This window comes from Sceloporus occidentalis, unplaced genomic scaffold (genome assembly GCF_023333645.1).
Source record: "Sceloporus occidentalis isolate IW3139 unplaced genomic scaffold, rSceOcc1.0.p SCAF_2, whole genome shotgun sequence".
In the NCBI taxonomy this organism is placed as follows: domain Eukaryota; kingdom Metazoa; phylum Chordata; class Lepidosauria; order Squamata; family Phrynosomatidae; genus Sceloporus; species Sceloporus occidentalis.
The window spans coordinates 221,015,920-221,030,986 of record NW_028316982.1 but is presented as its reverse complement, the minus strand read 5'-3'; the positions used below and the strand labels follow the sequence as shown (position 1 = coordinate 221,030,986).

At 39.6% G+C, this 15,067-nt stretch overlaps 1 protein-coding gene across 1 annotated transcript; it reads left to right on the top strand.

The window, feature by feature from the left end:
• Window positions 1-12,776: 12,776 nt before the first annotated feature.
• Window positions 12,777-13,715, top strand: LOC149319708 (olfactory receptor 5V1-like). The gene has a single exon (XM_089508445.1). The coding sequence runs from the start codon at window positions 12,780-12,782 to the stop codon at window positions 13,713-13,715; it is 936 nt and encodes a 311-aa protein (XP_089364571.1). The 5' UTR covers window positions 12,777-12,779.
• The last annotated feature ends 1,352 nt before the right edge of the window (window positions 13,716-15,067 follow it).

Below are 15,067 nucleotides of genomic sequence, written 5' to 3'. Positions count from 1 at the left end.
ATGGCAGTGGGGTGGTGACACTGGTATATAGATGTGTTATCCAAAATGCAGGGCTCCCACAATTTCAGCTAGCTTTGGGTTAAATACACTCATTGGTAGCACCTTTCCAGATTTCCAACCAGGATTTTCAACCAGAAGTCCCACAGCAGACTTGGTACATGTTATAAGTGGAGCTGATGGTTTCCAAGTCAGTGGGATGGTGAATTTGCTCTGGTACCAAGTTGCTGAACCAGATCAGGCAAAAACCTGGAATGGTTTCACTGCCTCACTGATTTGGACGCTACCAGTAACCACTGGGAATTAATCATTCTCATATATCCTGGGCTTCTTAGATGAAGTGTAGATGATAATGTAACTAACAGCAAACTCTCAATGATTCAGCCATCTCAAATGTGTTTTCATTTCACCTCACTGTGAATATGATATTCATGGCCAATGGACATATACAGTGGACCTTCATATTTGTGGGCTGGCAATCCATGGATTTGACTGCTTGTGCATCAACATGCCACATATTATTCAATGGCAGAGTGAGCATGCTGATGTGTTCATGCATATGTCACCACCATTGAATAATATGGGCCACAACAATCTGTGGTTTTTGCCATCCAGGTTGACAGAACCAAACACCATAGCCTACTACTAGGATTGCAAGCCACATCTATGAAGTCTATCTTGGAGGAAGATGAACTCAGAAAATGGAAGCTGATGTCTCAACAGAATGAAATTTTGTAACTGAAATCTGAACTCGTTTTACATTGCAAAGATAAAAGAAAGGAAGATACACACTGAATAGCACTGACCAGTGACAAACCAGTTCCCTGGGAGGAACCCAAAGCAGAAGATAATACAAGTCTGAAATAGCACACTAGATGAGTAAGAAAATTAAAACTTTTTAGAAGTAATTTTGAATACTGTTTATGTAGTATGAAAAATAGGAGTGAGTCAAACAGACATTTTGATTAATGCTACTTCTAAGGAAAATGTAAAAATGAGTTTTACTCAGAGCTTGGGAACATCACAATACCTTTTGGTAAAACAAGTCCCAGAATCCCCTTGTCAGCATGGCCAATTTAATGCATCACTTATTTATTCTTCTTAAAGCAAACATTTTTTCATTGTCACATCAAGGTTCGTGTAGCTATGAGAAAATTAGGCCTTAAGTCATGCTTTATTACTAGTCAGAATCAGCAAAAATTAGAAATCAACCCATCTCCTTTGTTTTGTCAAGCTACCAATATTAACTGACCAGCTGAATATGTATGTATTGTTGCTGGAGAATAAGATATGAGCTTCAGAATTAGCCTAGCTTTTAGGTTTCCAGGTTTGAAATTCACAGACAGAACTATTTCTAGGAAAAATAACACAAAACAGATATTCACATAAAACTAGCTTGTATCCTGAAATAGCTTTATCATTATTTATTGGCAATAAAATGAAATTTGCTGTAAGTTTCATTTGAGTGAAACAGTGGCAAAAAGCCAGCTGATTCCCAATATATTCAATATATATTCTCCAGATGGATAAACCTTTATCTTCATATACTGTAATTGTTGGTGTTTTTTCTAAAAAACATGAGATGTTTCTTACAGTACAATCTGACTTATGCCTACTTGAAAGAAAGCCACTTTATGTTCAGTGAGACTTACTTCCAGGTAAGTTAGTATAGGATTGCAGCCTTAATTGGCTGTTCTTTGCAGTTGTCCCTGAGATGCTTCTCTGAACACAACATGTCCCCCAGGTCTTGGGCACATACTTAAATACTGCTCCCTAAATTAATCAATGGGAGATTGAAAGGGAGAGTGCTGTTGTTCATTGGAAAATACAGCAACTACAGGTAGGTGTCTATATAGTTTATTTTATTTTGGAAAAATAGCATTTTGGACACTGATAGTGGTAAGTCACACCATCATGTTTATAAACCTCTAGAATCTGGATTTACACTTAGTAAAAGCAGACAGTCAGGAATAATAATAATAATAATAATAATAATAATAATATGTGAAATTTTGCTTGATACCTTTTTGAAGACGCGTAAGTATTTCCACACTACTATGGACTTTATCACATGGGGAAAATCAGGAGGTTTAAACAGTGATTCTCCTATGAAAATTGCACAATTGTGATTAACATTTTCACACACATTGTGATTAAAGAGCCATTGTCCCAAGAATAAACAGGTAATAAAAAGGCAATAAACAGCAACAAACCATTCACCGGATATTCATATGGAAATGTTAATCATGATTGCATGATTTTCACAGGATTTCCCCGTGTGATAAAGTCACATGTTTGCTTGTTGTTTGAGAAATGCAAGATCATGAATTGTATGGTCATCAGTACAACGGGGAGAATTTTCACATCGTCTGACACCATCTTTGAAACTTCAGTGGACAACACTTGCACAATCAACCAAGTCATGTACCTGAATCTGTAGGGTCCAGTCTTCATTCTTTATACCTGAGAGTAGATGTGGAATATTGCAGTGAATTTATCCATCTTATTACTGCAGATGACTCTGTCTCTGTGGTTTTACCAAATCAGGCTTTTTCCAAACAAAGTTTATTGCTTCTTGATCATCTATGGATTTTTCCAGAGTGAGCAGCCCAGCTCCAGTAGTAGATGGGATCCCATTTCAGTGCTCTGCAGGGAGAAACATAGCTTTGTATCTGTGAGTTTCTAGCTCATGTTAATTCATTCCATTCAAATGTTAGCCTGCATTCCCTTGCTTCCTTCCAGATGTATAAAGAAGCATAAGCATAATCCCCATCCATTTTAACCTCAGACTAGCTCTGAAAGGTTAATTTGGGGGGGGGGGGGGGTCTGGCTGAAAGTCATCCAGTGAACTTCATGGCTGAATGATCCAAATTATTTTCTTCCACATCCTGTTCATACATCCTCTGTTCACTGGAAATGAGGGCAAAGTTTTGAGGGGAAGGAACACATCCATGTTTGATCTTCTGCTTGACAAAGGACTCCCTCTACTTACCCTCTGCTTATAGAATTATAACTGAACCAAATGGTTCAAAGATGCCATAAACATCTAGTGCTCTTGTTAAACCTGGCAGTGCTTCTGCATCTTCTCACCTTGAAGGCATGGGGAATGCCTAAAAGTGTAGCATAGGGATGTAGCAAGACAATTTTCACTGGAGGTGGGCAGAAAGGTTTGGGCATTGTTAAACTATAGAGTAGGTTTCTGTGTAAAAGGTTTTCAATGGTAATTACAAAAAACCCCCCCCAAAAACCCCACCTCCCAATTAATTCAGCAAACCAGTTTTAAAAATAGAAAAATGTCCACATGCAAAATACTTGTGTAAACTAAATAAGTCACTAGGAATTACACACATATTGCAGTTGCAGCTATAATTTTAAAGTCTAACATGCTGTGATTTGTCTGCAGACTAGTAGAGAAATTGTTCTCTTGAAATTCCTCCAAATATATTACTTTCAAAAGCCAAGATTGCTACATTTATTTTTCTCTGATGAAGCACTGAGTGCCTGTATGGTGTCAGAAAATATGCTAAAGTTGGGAATGAATTTTCACAAACAGTTGTCAATGAACTGAAAGTGTGTCCTTCAGTATATAAATTGTACATGCGTGGAAAGGATCCCTTGTACATGTACAATGTTTTAGCAAACTGGTGAAGTGTTAGTGATGGAGGCATTGCAGCATTCCTCCATGTCCTTTTCTTTGGATGCCTAAACTCTGTTTTTAAATGCTCAACTTTTAGTTTGAAGTTACTGCAGTACTAGAAATATGAGGACTGAAGGGATTTTTTTTTGGAGGGGGCAGAATGTCTAGATATTTCAGCCCAATGCTCATATTTTTGTATCTAGAATAAACACCTAGTTTTAAATACGGTGGAATGATCCTGTACTCAGTTCACAATCAATTTCTTCTTAATAAGTTCATTCACTGATAGTCACTGACCTGGAAAACAAAGCAATTTATCCTTTGCTTTATTTGTAGAATCCATAAAAGACAGGAAATATCAGTCTTCTTCTGGTATTTTCCAGATGCGTTGTACTACAATGCAGATTATCCCAAGATAGCAGGGTCATTGATCTTGTTGGGTGGAGGACATGGAGCTGATGGCCATTCAGCACATCCAGAGAACAACAGCTTAGGAGAGAAAAAAGGCAAAATTATTAGAAGGTCAATCTTCTAAGGTCAAATATGATATTAAACTGTAAAAACAACAATGAATAAGATTGTGTAGAAAACTGTGGAAGCCACTCAAATGAAGTGTGTTTCAAGGAAAAGCAGAACAAGAAATATGAAGCTGGCTATGGCTAAGAACCAAATCCAATCTGATTCCTAACATCTTTCTACAAGCAATCATGAGTGAAAATGTGTGCAGGGGGAGAAATGGCAAAGGTGCCACAAAGTGGAACTTTCCTGTATGTATTCAAAATATTTGTATACCCTTTTTCATCTAAAATTGATTTTAAGGAATAATTCATCGAGTTAGAAGGGGCCCCATAGGCTTTTGTGTCCAACCCAATGTAATCATATGCATAGTCATAAGGGAGTAAAACAGTGTGGGACTTGCTTGCAAGCAAACACACAGAAGAGTTGTGCTGCTAAAACCCTGAGTTTTTGCCAGGCATTTAGAAGCTAATAATGTCAGTGCCAGGCAAGTGTCCATGGGAAGGGCATTCCAGAACTAAGGTGCCACTGCCAATGAACAAACCCCAAGTCTCCTCCATCCATCCACCCTATTCCTTGCTACAAACCAGCTGCTGAGTATGCTATTAGGGGCAGGGGAAACATTCATGTACTATACAAGTTTCTAGATCATTTACACTTCACACTGATAGTAGTTTCAAGAGTGGTTTGAATCAGTGTGTGTGTGTGTGTGAAGGAAAGGTGAATTAGAACACCATTTTCCAATTCAATTCACTCTTCCCCTACAAAAGCCCCAGAGAATAGGCAAATATATCAAGGGAACTGTTTCCAGCCAGAACATGTTGCTTGCCCTTGAATGGGATTGTTGTGCCACATAAGCCAACTGCTGTGCCATGTATCCACTCAAGTGGTTCTCCAGTAGTTTAGAAAGATTTTTTCAACCTTGCTGCACAAATATCTTTTTAATGAAGGTGTCCTCATGCAATAACCAAAGTGTTGTACCACTATCCAATGGTCTGTTAGGGAAGAAGGCTTCAGATACATGTAATGTTGTGGATGTGCACTCCAGTTCCAGTCGGGGGGGGGGGGGAGGAATGGGTACTAGTACCTACTAGTACCTATTCTGGAGTTGAATTTCATTCTCAGGAGGTCATTGGAGACCTATGCTGTCTTTGTGATAGGTTTGGTTACTCATATATACAAGTTGCACATCAGCTGAGGCCCCACTACATTAATACTCCAACATATTCCTCCTCCTCATCAAATATCTTAGAGAATCCATAACTACGATTTCCTGCAAAGTGCAAGATTAGCTCTTTGCCTCCCTTTCAGATGCAATTCTAGCATAGAGTGCTACACAGAAATAAGGTTCCATTTGTTTTTCCTCACCACAGACTCAGCATATTCTTTAGGATGGAAAGAGAGAAAGGCAAGTCTTCTTTGCCTATATCAATGGGCCGGTACAGACCGGCCCTTTGTGACACCCTCGTCATGTGCTAGGGTTGCCTCAGGGCGGCGCCATTGTTATGCGGCTACTTGCGTAACAAGTGTGCCAGTGGTGCACTGTGGCACACTTGTTACTCTGCAGGGAAGCCACACGGTTTGGCAGCTGCGGCTCCCCTACAGAGGGAAAACAGGTGCCGGCATGCCATTCTTTTTGGGCGGTATGTACTGCCCCTATATTTCCTTTGCCTATTCCACCTTCCACTGAAGCACACCTGACTATGTCTGTCCATTAGCCACCTATTCACTGTTAGGTATTTGAAATGTTTTTTTTCCCCTCCAAGGCATCTTCCCTAACAACCTCTCACTGAAATCTTAGAATCAAGACTTACAGAATGTAATAAGATTCTGAATATCTGCAATCAGCAGCAACAGACTGATGGGTATGTCTAAAAGGTTATTTATGATAAGGCACCAATCTGTAACAGCATCTTGACAGAAAAATCCTAGAAGCACTTCTCCTTGGTAGTAAAATTGCTATTACCACCATCACTGGAGCCAGTATGGCAGGACCATTACTAGAGGGATGTGGGAAGTGTGGGATGTACCAGGTGACACCCTAAGGGAGGGTGACACCCTTGCTTCCCAAACTTCTGCCTTTGCGAAGAAACGGGCGATGGGGTTTCCTGCATCCTTTTAAAATGATGCAGAGATGTTGTGAGTGAAGTGCGGTTCTGTGGGAGGACAGGCCCTTTTTTTTAAACTTTTTTTTTACAAAGTTTTAATTTTGTTTATTCTTTTTTAAAAAATCCCTTAAAAACATCACATTTTACAAAATTTTCACTTTAACCCTATCACATGATGTACATGTAAATACATTTAGTTTGTGTTTACTAGTTACCATTACATTCAGCGATATATAGGAATAATGATTTATGAGTAACAGTAATACAAAAAACATTACTAACGATTTTATATGTTGTGATATGGGAGGAAGTCAATGTGGGAGGGGGGTGACACCAACCCCAGTAATGCCACTGCAGTACTGTGTAATGTTTTGAGTGTTGGACTAGGACTCGAGGAGACCATGGTTCAAATTCTTGCTCAGCCTTGGAAACCCACTGGGTGACTTTGGGCAAATCACACTCTGTTAGCCTTAGAAAAAAACATGACAAATTTCCTCTGAATAAGTCTTGCCAAGTTCCTATGGTATAGTTTGTAAGTCAGAGTTGCCTTGAAAGCACATAACAGCCGCCACCACCATGACAACATGATTGGCAACAACACAGCTAACAAATTTACTACTTTTTCATGACCCTTAAAATCAGCTTTGTGAGATGGCCACCTGCCTAAGGTAGAGCTGGACCAGGAGGGCAGGGAGAGGCAGTGGAATGGTTTTATCTTGGTCTGCAGTGTTTCACACTGTAGTCCACATTGTGTAATTTTTATTTATGATGTATAGAAATACCACATCCAGATGGTATCTAAACATCTATTTAGGCTGCCAGCTTAGCCAGAGAATTATTGATTTTTATTTTCTTCAAACAATTCTCTACCCTTTATCTCGGTTTTCCTTATTAATCCTCTGTTGTCCCACTTTTCTGCTGTTTTTTTAAATGTACCAGTTTCTCTCTTCCTCCTCCCACTTTCCTTTTATTCCTTAGATTACTTAAATTGCTTCAAACTGAGTTCAAAGTACACAAGTAGTTTGCACTCAGTTAATGCAGCAGGGGAAAGAAGAGAGGCAATGCAGAATCTTGCCCTTTCCAGTAGGCTCAGCCTGTCCTAGCTTGTGTGTTCTTCTTCTTTAATAACTTTTGCCATCTTGATGACACTCTGGTGCTTCTTGGCCACATGTCTCCCAATTTCCATCTGTGAAATGTTGAAGGGTATGCAATTCATGGCCAATTCACATCAACTAGTTTTGATCATTCAGCCAATTTCAAATGCAATGTACCACAAAAGATCTCTAGGCACATCTTCACATGGGTGTGAAAGGTATGAAAAGTTCTTGAGCATATAGAACAAGCTTGACAAATGAAGGCTTTCAGCCATAGTTTTTTGTGGGTTTTACAGGTTATGTGGCCATGTTCTAGAAGAGTTTGTTTCTGACGTTTCACCAGCATCTGTGGCTGGCTTCTTCAGATAATGCTGGCATGGAAGTGAGTGAGGTGTGTGCATGTGTGTGTGTGTGTGTGTATACACATACTGTGTGACCCTAGGTTGGGAGCAGTAATTTCCATATTAATCTGTGTATTGTTCTGCTGTTCAATGGCAAGACCTCGGGGTGGGAGGATATGCAAAGAGGGTTTGTATCTGTTTAATTAGAGATCCATCGGCCCATTCCGCATGGGCCTTTACAGCGCCCCCGTCACATGCTAGGGGTTGGCCGAGGACCTAGCGTCTATACCGGCCTCATCCCTAGCACATGATGGGGGCGTAAAAATGGCCGCACCCTATACACACGGGTGCGGCCATTTTTATGTGCCGGACGCTTAGCGTCTGCATGTAGTGTCGCGAAAATGACGCGTCGAGTGCACCATTGGCGCCTCGTCGCATCATTTCCGTGACGCAAGAAGAAGCGCCATTTTGGCGCTTCTTTTTAGCTGCGCCGGGAAGCCTCGTGATTTGGCCGCTGGAGCTTCTCGGCGCAGCTAATGATGGCGCAGGCAGAGCGCCGCTTTTTGGTGCTCTGTAACGCACCGTTGTTTGCAGGGAAAACCTCTGATCCTGGATGGTTTTCATTTACATTTGCTGGGTCTTGGTTTTAGTGTTTTTCAGGACTGGTAGGCAAATTTTGCAAACTTTAAGGGTTTGTTCTTTCCTGTTGATGTTGTCCAGGTGCTTGTGGATTTCATTGGCTTCCCTGTGCATTCTGACCTGATAGTTGTTGGCATGGTCCAGAATTTCAGTGTTTTTAAAGAGCATTTTATGCCCAGGATGGTTTATAACATGTTCTGCTACTGCTGATTTTTCTGGTTGACCCATTCTGCAGTGTCTGCATATATATATATATATATATATATATATATATATATATATATATATATATGTTCTACCCAACCCACGGTCACACAGTATATGTATACCCAACTTCTTTCCAGGCAAGCATTCTCTGAAGATGTCAGCCACAGATGCTGGCAAAACATCAGAAACAAACTCTTCTAGAACATGGCCACATAGCCCAGAAAACCCACAAAAAACTAAGCTTGACAGAATTTTTGATTTCAGGCATCATTGAGCGTGTCCAGAGGAGGGCAACTGGAATGGTAAAGGGTTTGGAAACCATGCCCTTTGAGGAGAGAATTAGGGAACTGGGTATCTTTAGCCTGGAGAAGAGACAGTTAAGAGGTGATATGATAGCCCTGTTTAAATATTTGAAGGGGTTTCATATTGATGATAGAGCAAGCTTGTTTTCTGTTGCTCATGAGAATAGGACCCGGAACAAGCTACAGGAAAAGAGATTCCACCTAAACATTAGGAGGAACTTCATGACAGTAAGAGCTGTTAGAGAATGGAATACACTGCTTCACAGTGTGGTGGGGTCTCCTTCTTTTCAGGTTTTTAAACAGAGGCTGGATGGCCATCTGTCAGGGGTGCTTTGATTGTAAGTTCCTGCATGGCAAGGGGTTGGACTGCTTGGCCCTTGTGGTCCCTTCCAACTCTATGATTCTATGATCTTGTGGATCTGATTTTCCTCTCTGTCAGAAAATGTAGGGTTAACTCACACACAAACTGGAAGACGATGTATAAATGTTTTATTTGAAATAAACAAAGTAATTTTTCATGAAGATGTCCAAATGGATGTTATGTCTTAAGGATGGTAATAAATACAGATTTCAGCTATAAAGCTTATCTTTGATTTAGCAGGAATTACATTTTTATGAGAAAATAGACACCCAGTAGGGCAAAATGGGGAGGGGGAACCCTACAAACTAAGATCACCTTCTGTGCAATGTAAGGGCAAAAAGGAAAGACAAAGATTTAGCATACAGTGGCACATGGAAATTATTTATGAGCTAAGATATATTTTAAAAAATTAATGTTGCTTCAAGGCTGTGGAAAATAAGTTCTCTCAGAAAAGAAAAATAAGCTGGGAAAAATAAGAGGCCAGTGTGGTAGTGGATATTTATTTATTTATTTATTTATTTATTTATTGCAACAAAACAAATTATTTTCCATAAATGGCTTACTTTATGGAAATGAATGCATGCCCCCCAACATTTAACAAATAAAAATTGGGACACATGTGTCCACGCAACAGCAGTGTGGTCAAGAATTTCCATATACCACTGACTCTAATGCTAATAGCTGTGACATAAACAACTAGTAAAATTAAATGTATACTTTCAAATTACAATATCATATGCACAACCTAAATGTATTTACATATACATAATGAAGATTTGGTTCAAATGTGATTTTTCTTTTTTAAAAAAGAAAATTTTTAAAGAATTTTAAAAAATTAAAAATTTCAATTTTTTTAAAAAATTAAAAATTTGAAATGTGAAATGTGAATTTTTAAATCTAGGGCCTCTCCTTTCCCCTTCCACTGAGCTTCACCCCACTCCTACCATCTCTTAAAGCATTTTAAAGAGAAGCAGGTTAACGCCACAGCCTGTTTCTGCCAAAAGGTAGCAGTGGTGTCACACACCCCTTTGATGTCACCTTGTATGGTCCACACACCCCGCACACTGTGCCACTGGGAACAGATATAATAATAGATGATTAATTAGGACTGTCCCTGCCAAATCGGGATAGTTGGCAAATATGCTAATGCTCCAGGACTGATTTAATATGGCTTACATGAGATGTCTATGTTTTTAAATGCAAGTTTCTGAGATGCTGCACAATGGTGGATCACTCACACCTCTGAAATTGCATCACTACAATTGGTATCTATTAGGGAAGCAAAATGCATCAGTGGCGACTAAAAAGAAATAGGACAACAAGCTGTTTCTTTTCTTTTCTCCCCCCCCCCCCCCCCCGCCATGAACCAATGCCTTGCTGGCTTCTGAGGATTCTGTGTGCAAACACCTTTACTTCCTGCAATTTTTATTCACTCTCTTCAGCAAGCCAGTTATAGTCAGAGCCAGTGCAAGATACTTTACTGCCTGAAGATGCATAGGTGTCCAACAACAGGAATACCAAGACATTTTGACACCTGAGCAGAATGTCAAACACATTTTCATGCCCTAGTAGTAAATATACATCATTTTCCAGACATTTCCCATCTGCTCAAGCACTCAGAAACAGCTTCCTCACTCTGCCTAATAACAGTACCAGCCTTTTCTGGGATCACTGAGAATAACTTTTCAACAGAAGGGAACTGCAATAATAGGTTATACATGATAAGTTGGTGTCTTTTGGGTTGCATTTTCTGCATTTTCTATCATATGTTTTGAGGTGAGTTTGCATCCACTAAACTATGGGTGTATTTCACAGTTTTATTGGATTCTGCATTTTCCAAGTAGCCACAATGTTGTTGTTGTTGTTATATGCCTTCCAGTTGACTCCAGTTTATAGTTACCCTTTAAGATTTCCTTAGGCAAGGAATACTCATAGACAGCTGGCCGTTACCTTCCTCTGAATGTAGCCTAGAGCTCCTGGTGTTCCCTGGGGGTCTTACTTTCAAGTACTAACCAGGTCTGACCCTACTACTTAGGATCCAAGACAAGGTAGAATCTAATGCCTTCAGGGTATTCAGGTTTTGCAAAGTGGTAAAAAGTTGTCATTTTTGCATTTGATGAATAATAATAATAATACATGATTTATTTGTATCCCGCCCATTCACAAGGAATCCAGGCGGGTGATTAATGTCATCACATTTTATAATCACGTGATGCTTATACCTTTTGTTTCAGTGTAGCTTTCCAGAATAAACAGCAAACAAGTGGCACATCAGTACCAAATTACCAAATGGCAGAGTTTCGAATACTTGTGGGTGAAGTATCCTTCTCTTAATTGATTAAATACTCAGAACAATTACCAACCACTGTAGTAGGAAAAGATGTCTGTAACTTTCATTTAAAAAAAGAGAGAGAAGAAGAAGCCAGTCACAACACTGCATAGAATTATGGATTGGATTAGGACAGCAAAAAAAGAAAGAAAAGAAAAGAAAGGAGGAGGAGGAGGAGGAGGTGGCAAACAATTAAAACAAACAAAGCTGAGCTGCTACTGACATAAAAGATAAAAACAGATATTTGATTTCCAACAGGGTATCAGTAAGGGTATCAGAAGCGAGCCAGCATTGTGTAGGAACCTATTTGGCCATGGAAAACTATTGGGTGACCTTGGGCAACTCACACACTCTCAGCCCCAGAAAACCCTGTGATAGATTTGCCTTAAGGTTGCGATAAACTGGAAATTACTTGAAGGCATACAACAACAATAACAAGCAAGAACAACAACAACAACATACGTTACACCAACGATCAAAATAGTATTCACATAGTTGATATATGAACTGACAAATTTATTTTAGAATTTTGGCAAAATTTGATCAGCAGAGGTCTAAACTTCACTTCAGAGAATACTGATGTGTCTGTTGGCAGTGCCTACTTGTGTGCATGTGTGTGTTGTGTTTTCAAAATGTAATGTTTAAATTGTGTTTGATTGATTTAAGCTATGCTTTAAATTTAATTGTGCTACATTATTTGAATTGGTTTGTATTTTAATTGTACTGTTGGTTCCATCTTGTTGTGAGCCACCTTGAGTATGTCCAGTTTTGGAGAGAAAAATAAGACCTAAATCCAATGACTAAAGATTCTGTGAAGACAACAAAACCTGGCAGAACAAATAAGCAGGAACAACGTGGTAAATTACAGGGCTTTACAACAGATCAAGAGCAGTTTTGACAATTAAAAATTTTAATTGATAATTCAGCAACATGCTTTACTGTATTAATTCACCTGCTTATCCTTTTGTTTCTTGCCCTCCCTACATTTTCTTTCTCTGTTTCTGTCATAGGGGTGATCAGCTGCTAGGGACCTGGGCTCTACCTAATTTTCGGTATAGTTTACCCTCAATGAATTAATAATTGTGAAATTAAATCAGTAGCAATAATCTATTTGAGATTTAGTAGCTCTGAAGACATCAGTATCAGTTTTTGCTGTTTGACTGTGTATCCTGAATGTTTTGTACACACTGATTACTTGTCTGTCTTTGAAAGGTTATTCCTTTCCTTTTCAGAAACAGTCCTGAGCAAATGGAAAACCAAACCTTCATAGAGGAATTCATTTTTCTGGGCTTTTCCAACCACCCTGATCTCCAGGCTCTGTTCTTCTTAGTATTCCTAGCCATCTACACTATTACTCTGGTGGGAAATATTTTGATACTGACCCTGATAAGAACTGATTTGACACTTCACACTCCTATGTACTATTTCCTGAGCAACCTGTCGTTTGTAGACATCTGTTACATCTCTGCTACTGTCCCTGTTATGCTCGCTAACTTCTTCCGACCAAGCAAAACAATCTCATATGCAGGATGCATTGCCCAGCTGTTCTTCCTCATTACTTGTGCAGGAACAGAATGTGTGCTGTTGGCTGTTATGGCGTATGACCGATACGTGGCCATCTGTAGCCCCTTGCATTATTCTAGCATCATGAGTAAAAAGGCTTGCATGAAAATGGCAGCATTCTCCTGGCTGTGCGGCTTAACAAACTCACTGGTGCACACCCTTCTCACATGTTCCTTGAACATCTGCAAGTCCAATGAGTTAAGTCACTTCTTCTGTGATGTCCCTTTGCTTCTGAAGCTTTCTTGCTCAGACACTTCAGTCAATGAAGCTGTGCTCCATGTTGCCAGTGCCTTGATAGGACTCAGCCCCTGCCTCTTCACATTGGTCTCCTACATCCGCATCATCAGTGCTATCCTGAAGATCAGCTCTGCCAGGGGCAGAGCTAAAGCATTCTCCACCTGTACTTCACATTTGGTTGTTGTTGTCATATTCTATGGAACTGCCAACTTTAATTATAACAGGCCCCATTCAGGGTACTCCCTGGATATAGATACTTTGGTTTCCTCATTGTATTGCATTGTCACACCCATGTTAAATCCAATTATTTACAGCCTGAGGAATAAAGAGGTAAAGGCTGGTCTGGTGAGAATGGGCAAGAAATATTTCTCTTTTTCTTCCTAAAACCTGAAGAGAAGGGGAGGGACAGGTGGGGAGGAGATTAGGGCAATGTCACACTACGCCAGTGGTTCTCAACCTTTTCTATGTCCAACACCCCTAGAAAATACTTGATTAATGTTCATGCCTCCTACAAAAGTAATATCACATTTGAAGATGAAGAAGTCTAATTTCTAATTTTTGAACCACAAATTGAACTACATACAAATACACCCACAAATTGTGGGTGAACAAATTAAACTTTTTTAAAAAAGCTTTTAATGGTGCATGTGCTAAGATCATCCAGCAAAAGAACCAAAAAAGAGTGTGGAGAAAGGGTGGGTAAGGGAGGAGCCAAGTTATGCCAGTCTGTAGTTATGCTAGATGTCTCTGCCCAAGAATTGAGCCTTCCTCTGTGTCACCATAAGTCAAAAATGACTTGAAGCCAGATGACAACCCCCCCCCCCCCCAAATATTTGGGTATGAACTTTTGTTGCACATAAACTGGCACTCTGTCTTCCAAAGTGTTTGAATATTATTTATTGTTATGTTAATTAAAATATTTATATATTACCCTTTATCCAGAAACCTCAAAGTGGTGAAGCCAAGTATATTTCCCCTTCTCAGCCTGTTATAGAGGACAGAGAATTGTTTCCCAGGAGTCTCTTAAATATCTGGGGAGGTGAAACTTCTGCAAATAGATGAACAGAAGGACTGAGTGCTTGTCTGGACTCTGCCTGTGTCAAGTATAGAGAGGCAGTGGAACACCACTGTGAGTTGATTCCTAAATACCAGTGGTTCAATTATAAGTACAGTGCTTGAGTGCCACCTAGGAGGGTCAATTGCAGACTTCCCTGGCAATATCCTCAAAGGCATTACCTGTGAGCAAAGGTTGTCTTCTCTATTATGGCTTTATTCAAGTAGAGTAACATTAAAGGGCATTGGTATCAATGCAAACATAAGCCACTTTTTAGCTCTTGGAGTAGTCACTTGAGAACTGGAAAAATGTGGTGTTCCCCGCAATAGTAAACTTATCCTTGATGAAAAATGTGCCACTGATGCAGTAGGAATAGTTGTAATTACAGTGGAAATAGTACTGGCGGAGACTTTAACAAAAACATATTGTCCATTTTGTGAGGAAATTGAGTTTCTTTTTCCTACCATCTCAGTAACATCTCTATGAAAAGTCATAATTTGATCCTTCATATTGTGTAAATCCAAAGAGGAGTAGATCCTTATGAAACAACCACTGCCTTTGGGCTTGTTTATGCAAGAGGAAAAAAAATCAACCACCCACTCCTTGAATAAAGCCACACAGCATGCTTCCTTATCTTCAAATCTGGTGCAGTATGGCCACATGATAGATAGCCCAATTTGGG

Bases quoted from the DNA above. Each gene is read 5' to 3' on its own strand.
- LOC149319708 (XM_089508445.1), top strand. From the start codon at position 12,780: ATGGAAAACCAAACCTTCATAGAGGAATTCATTTTTCTGGGCTTTTCC.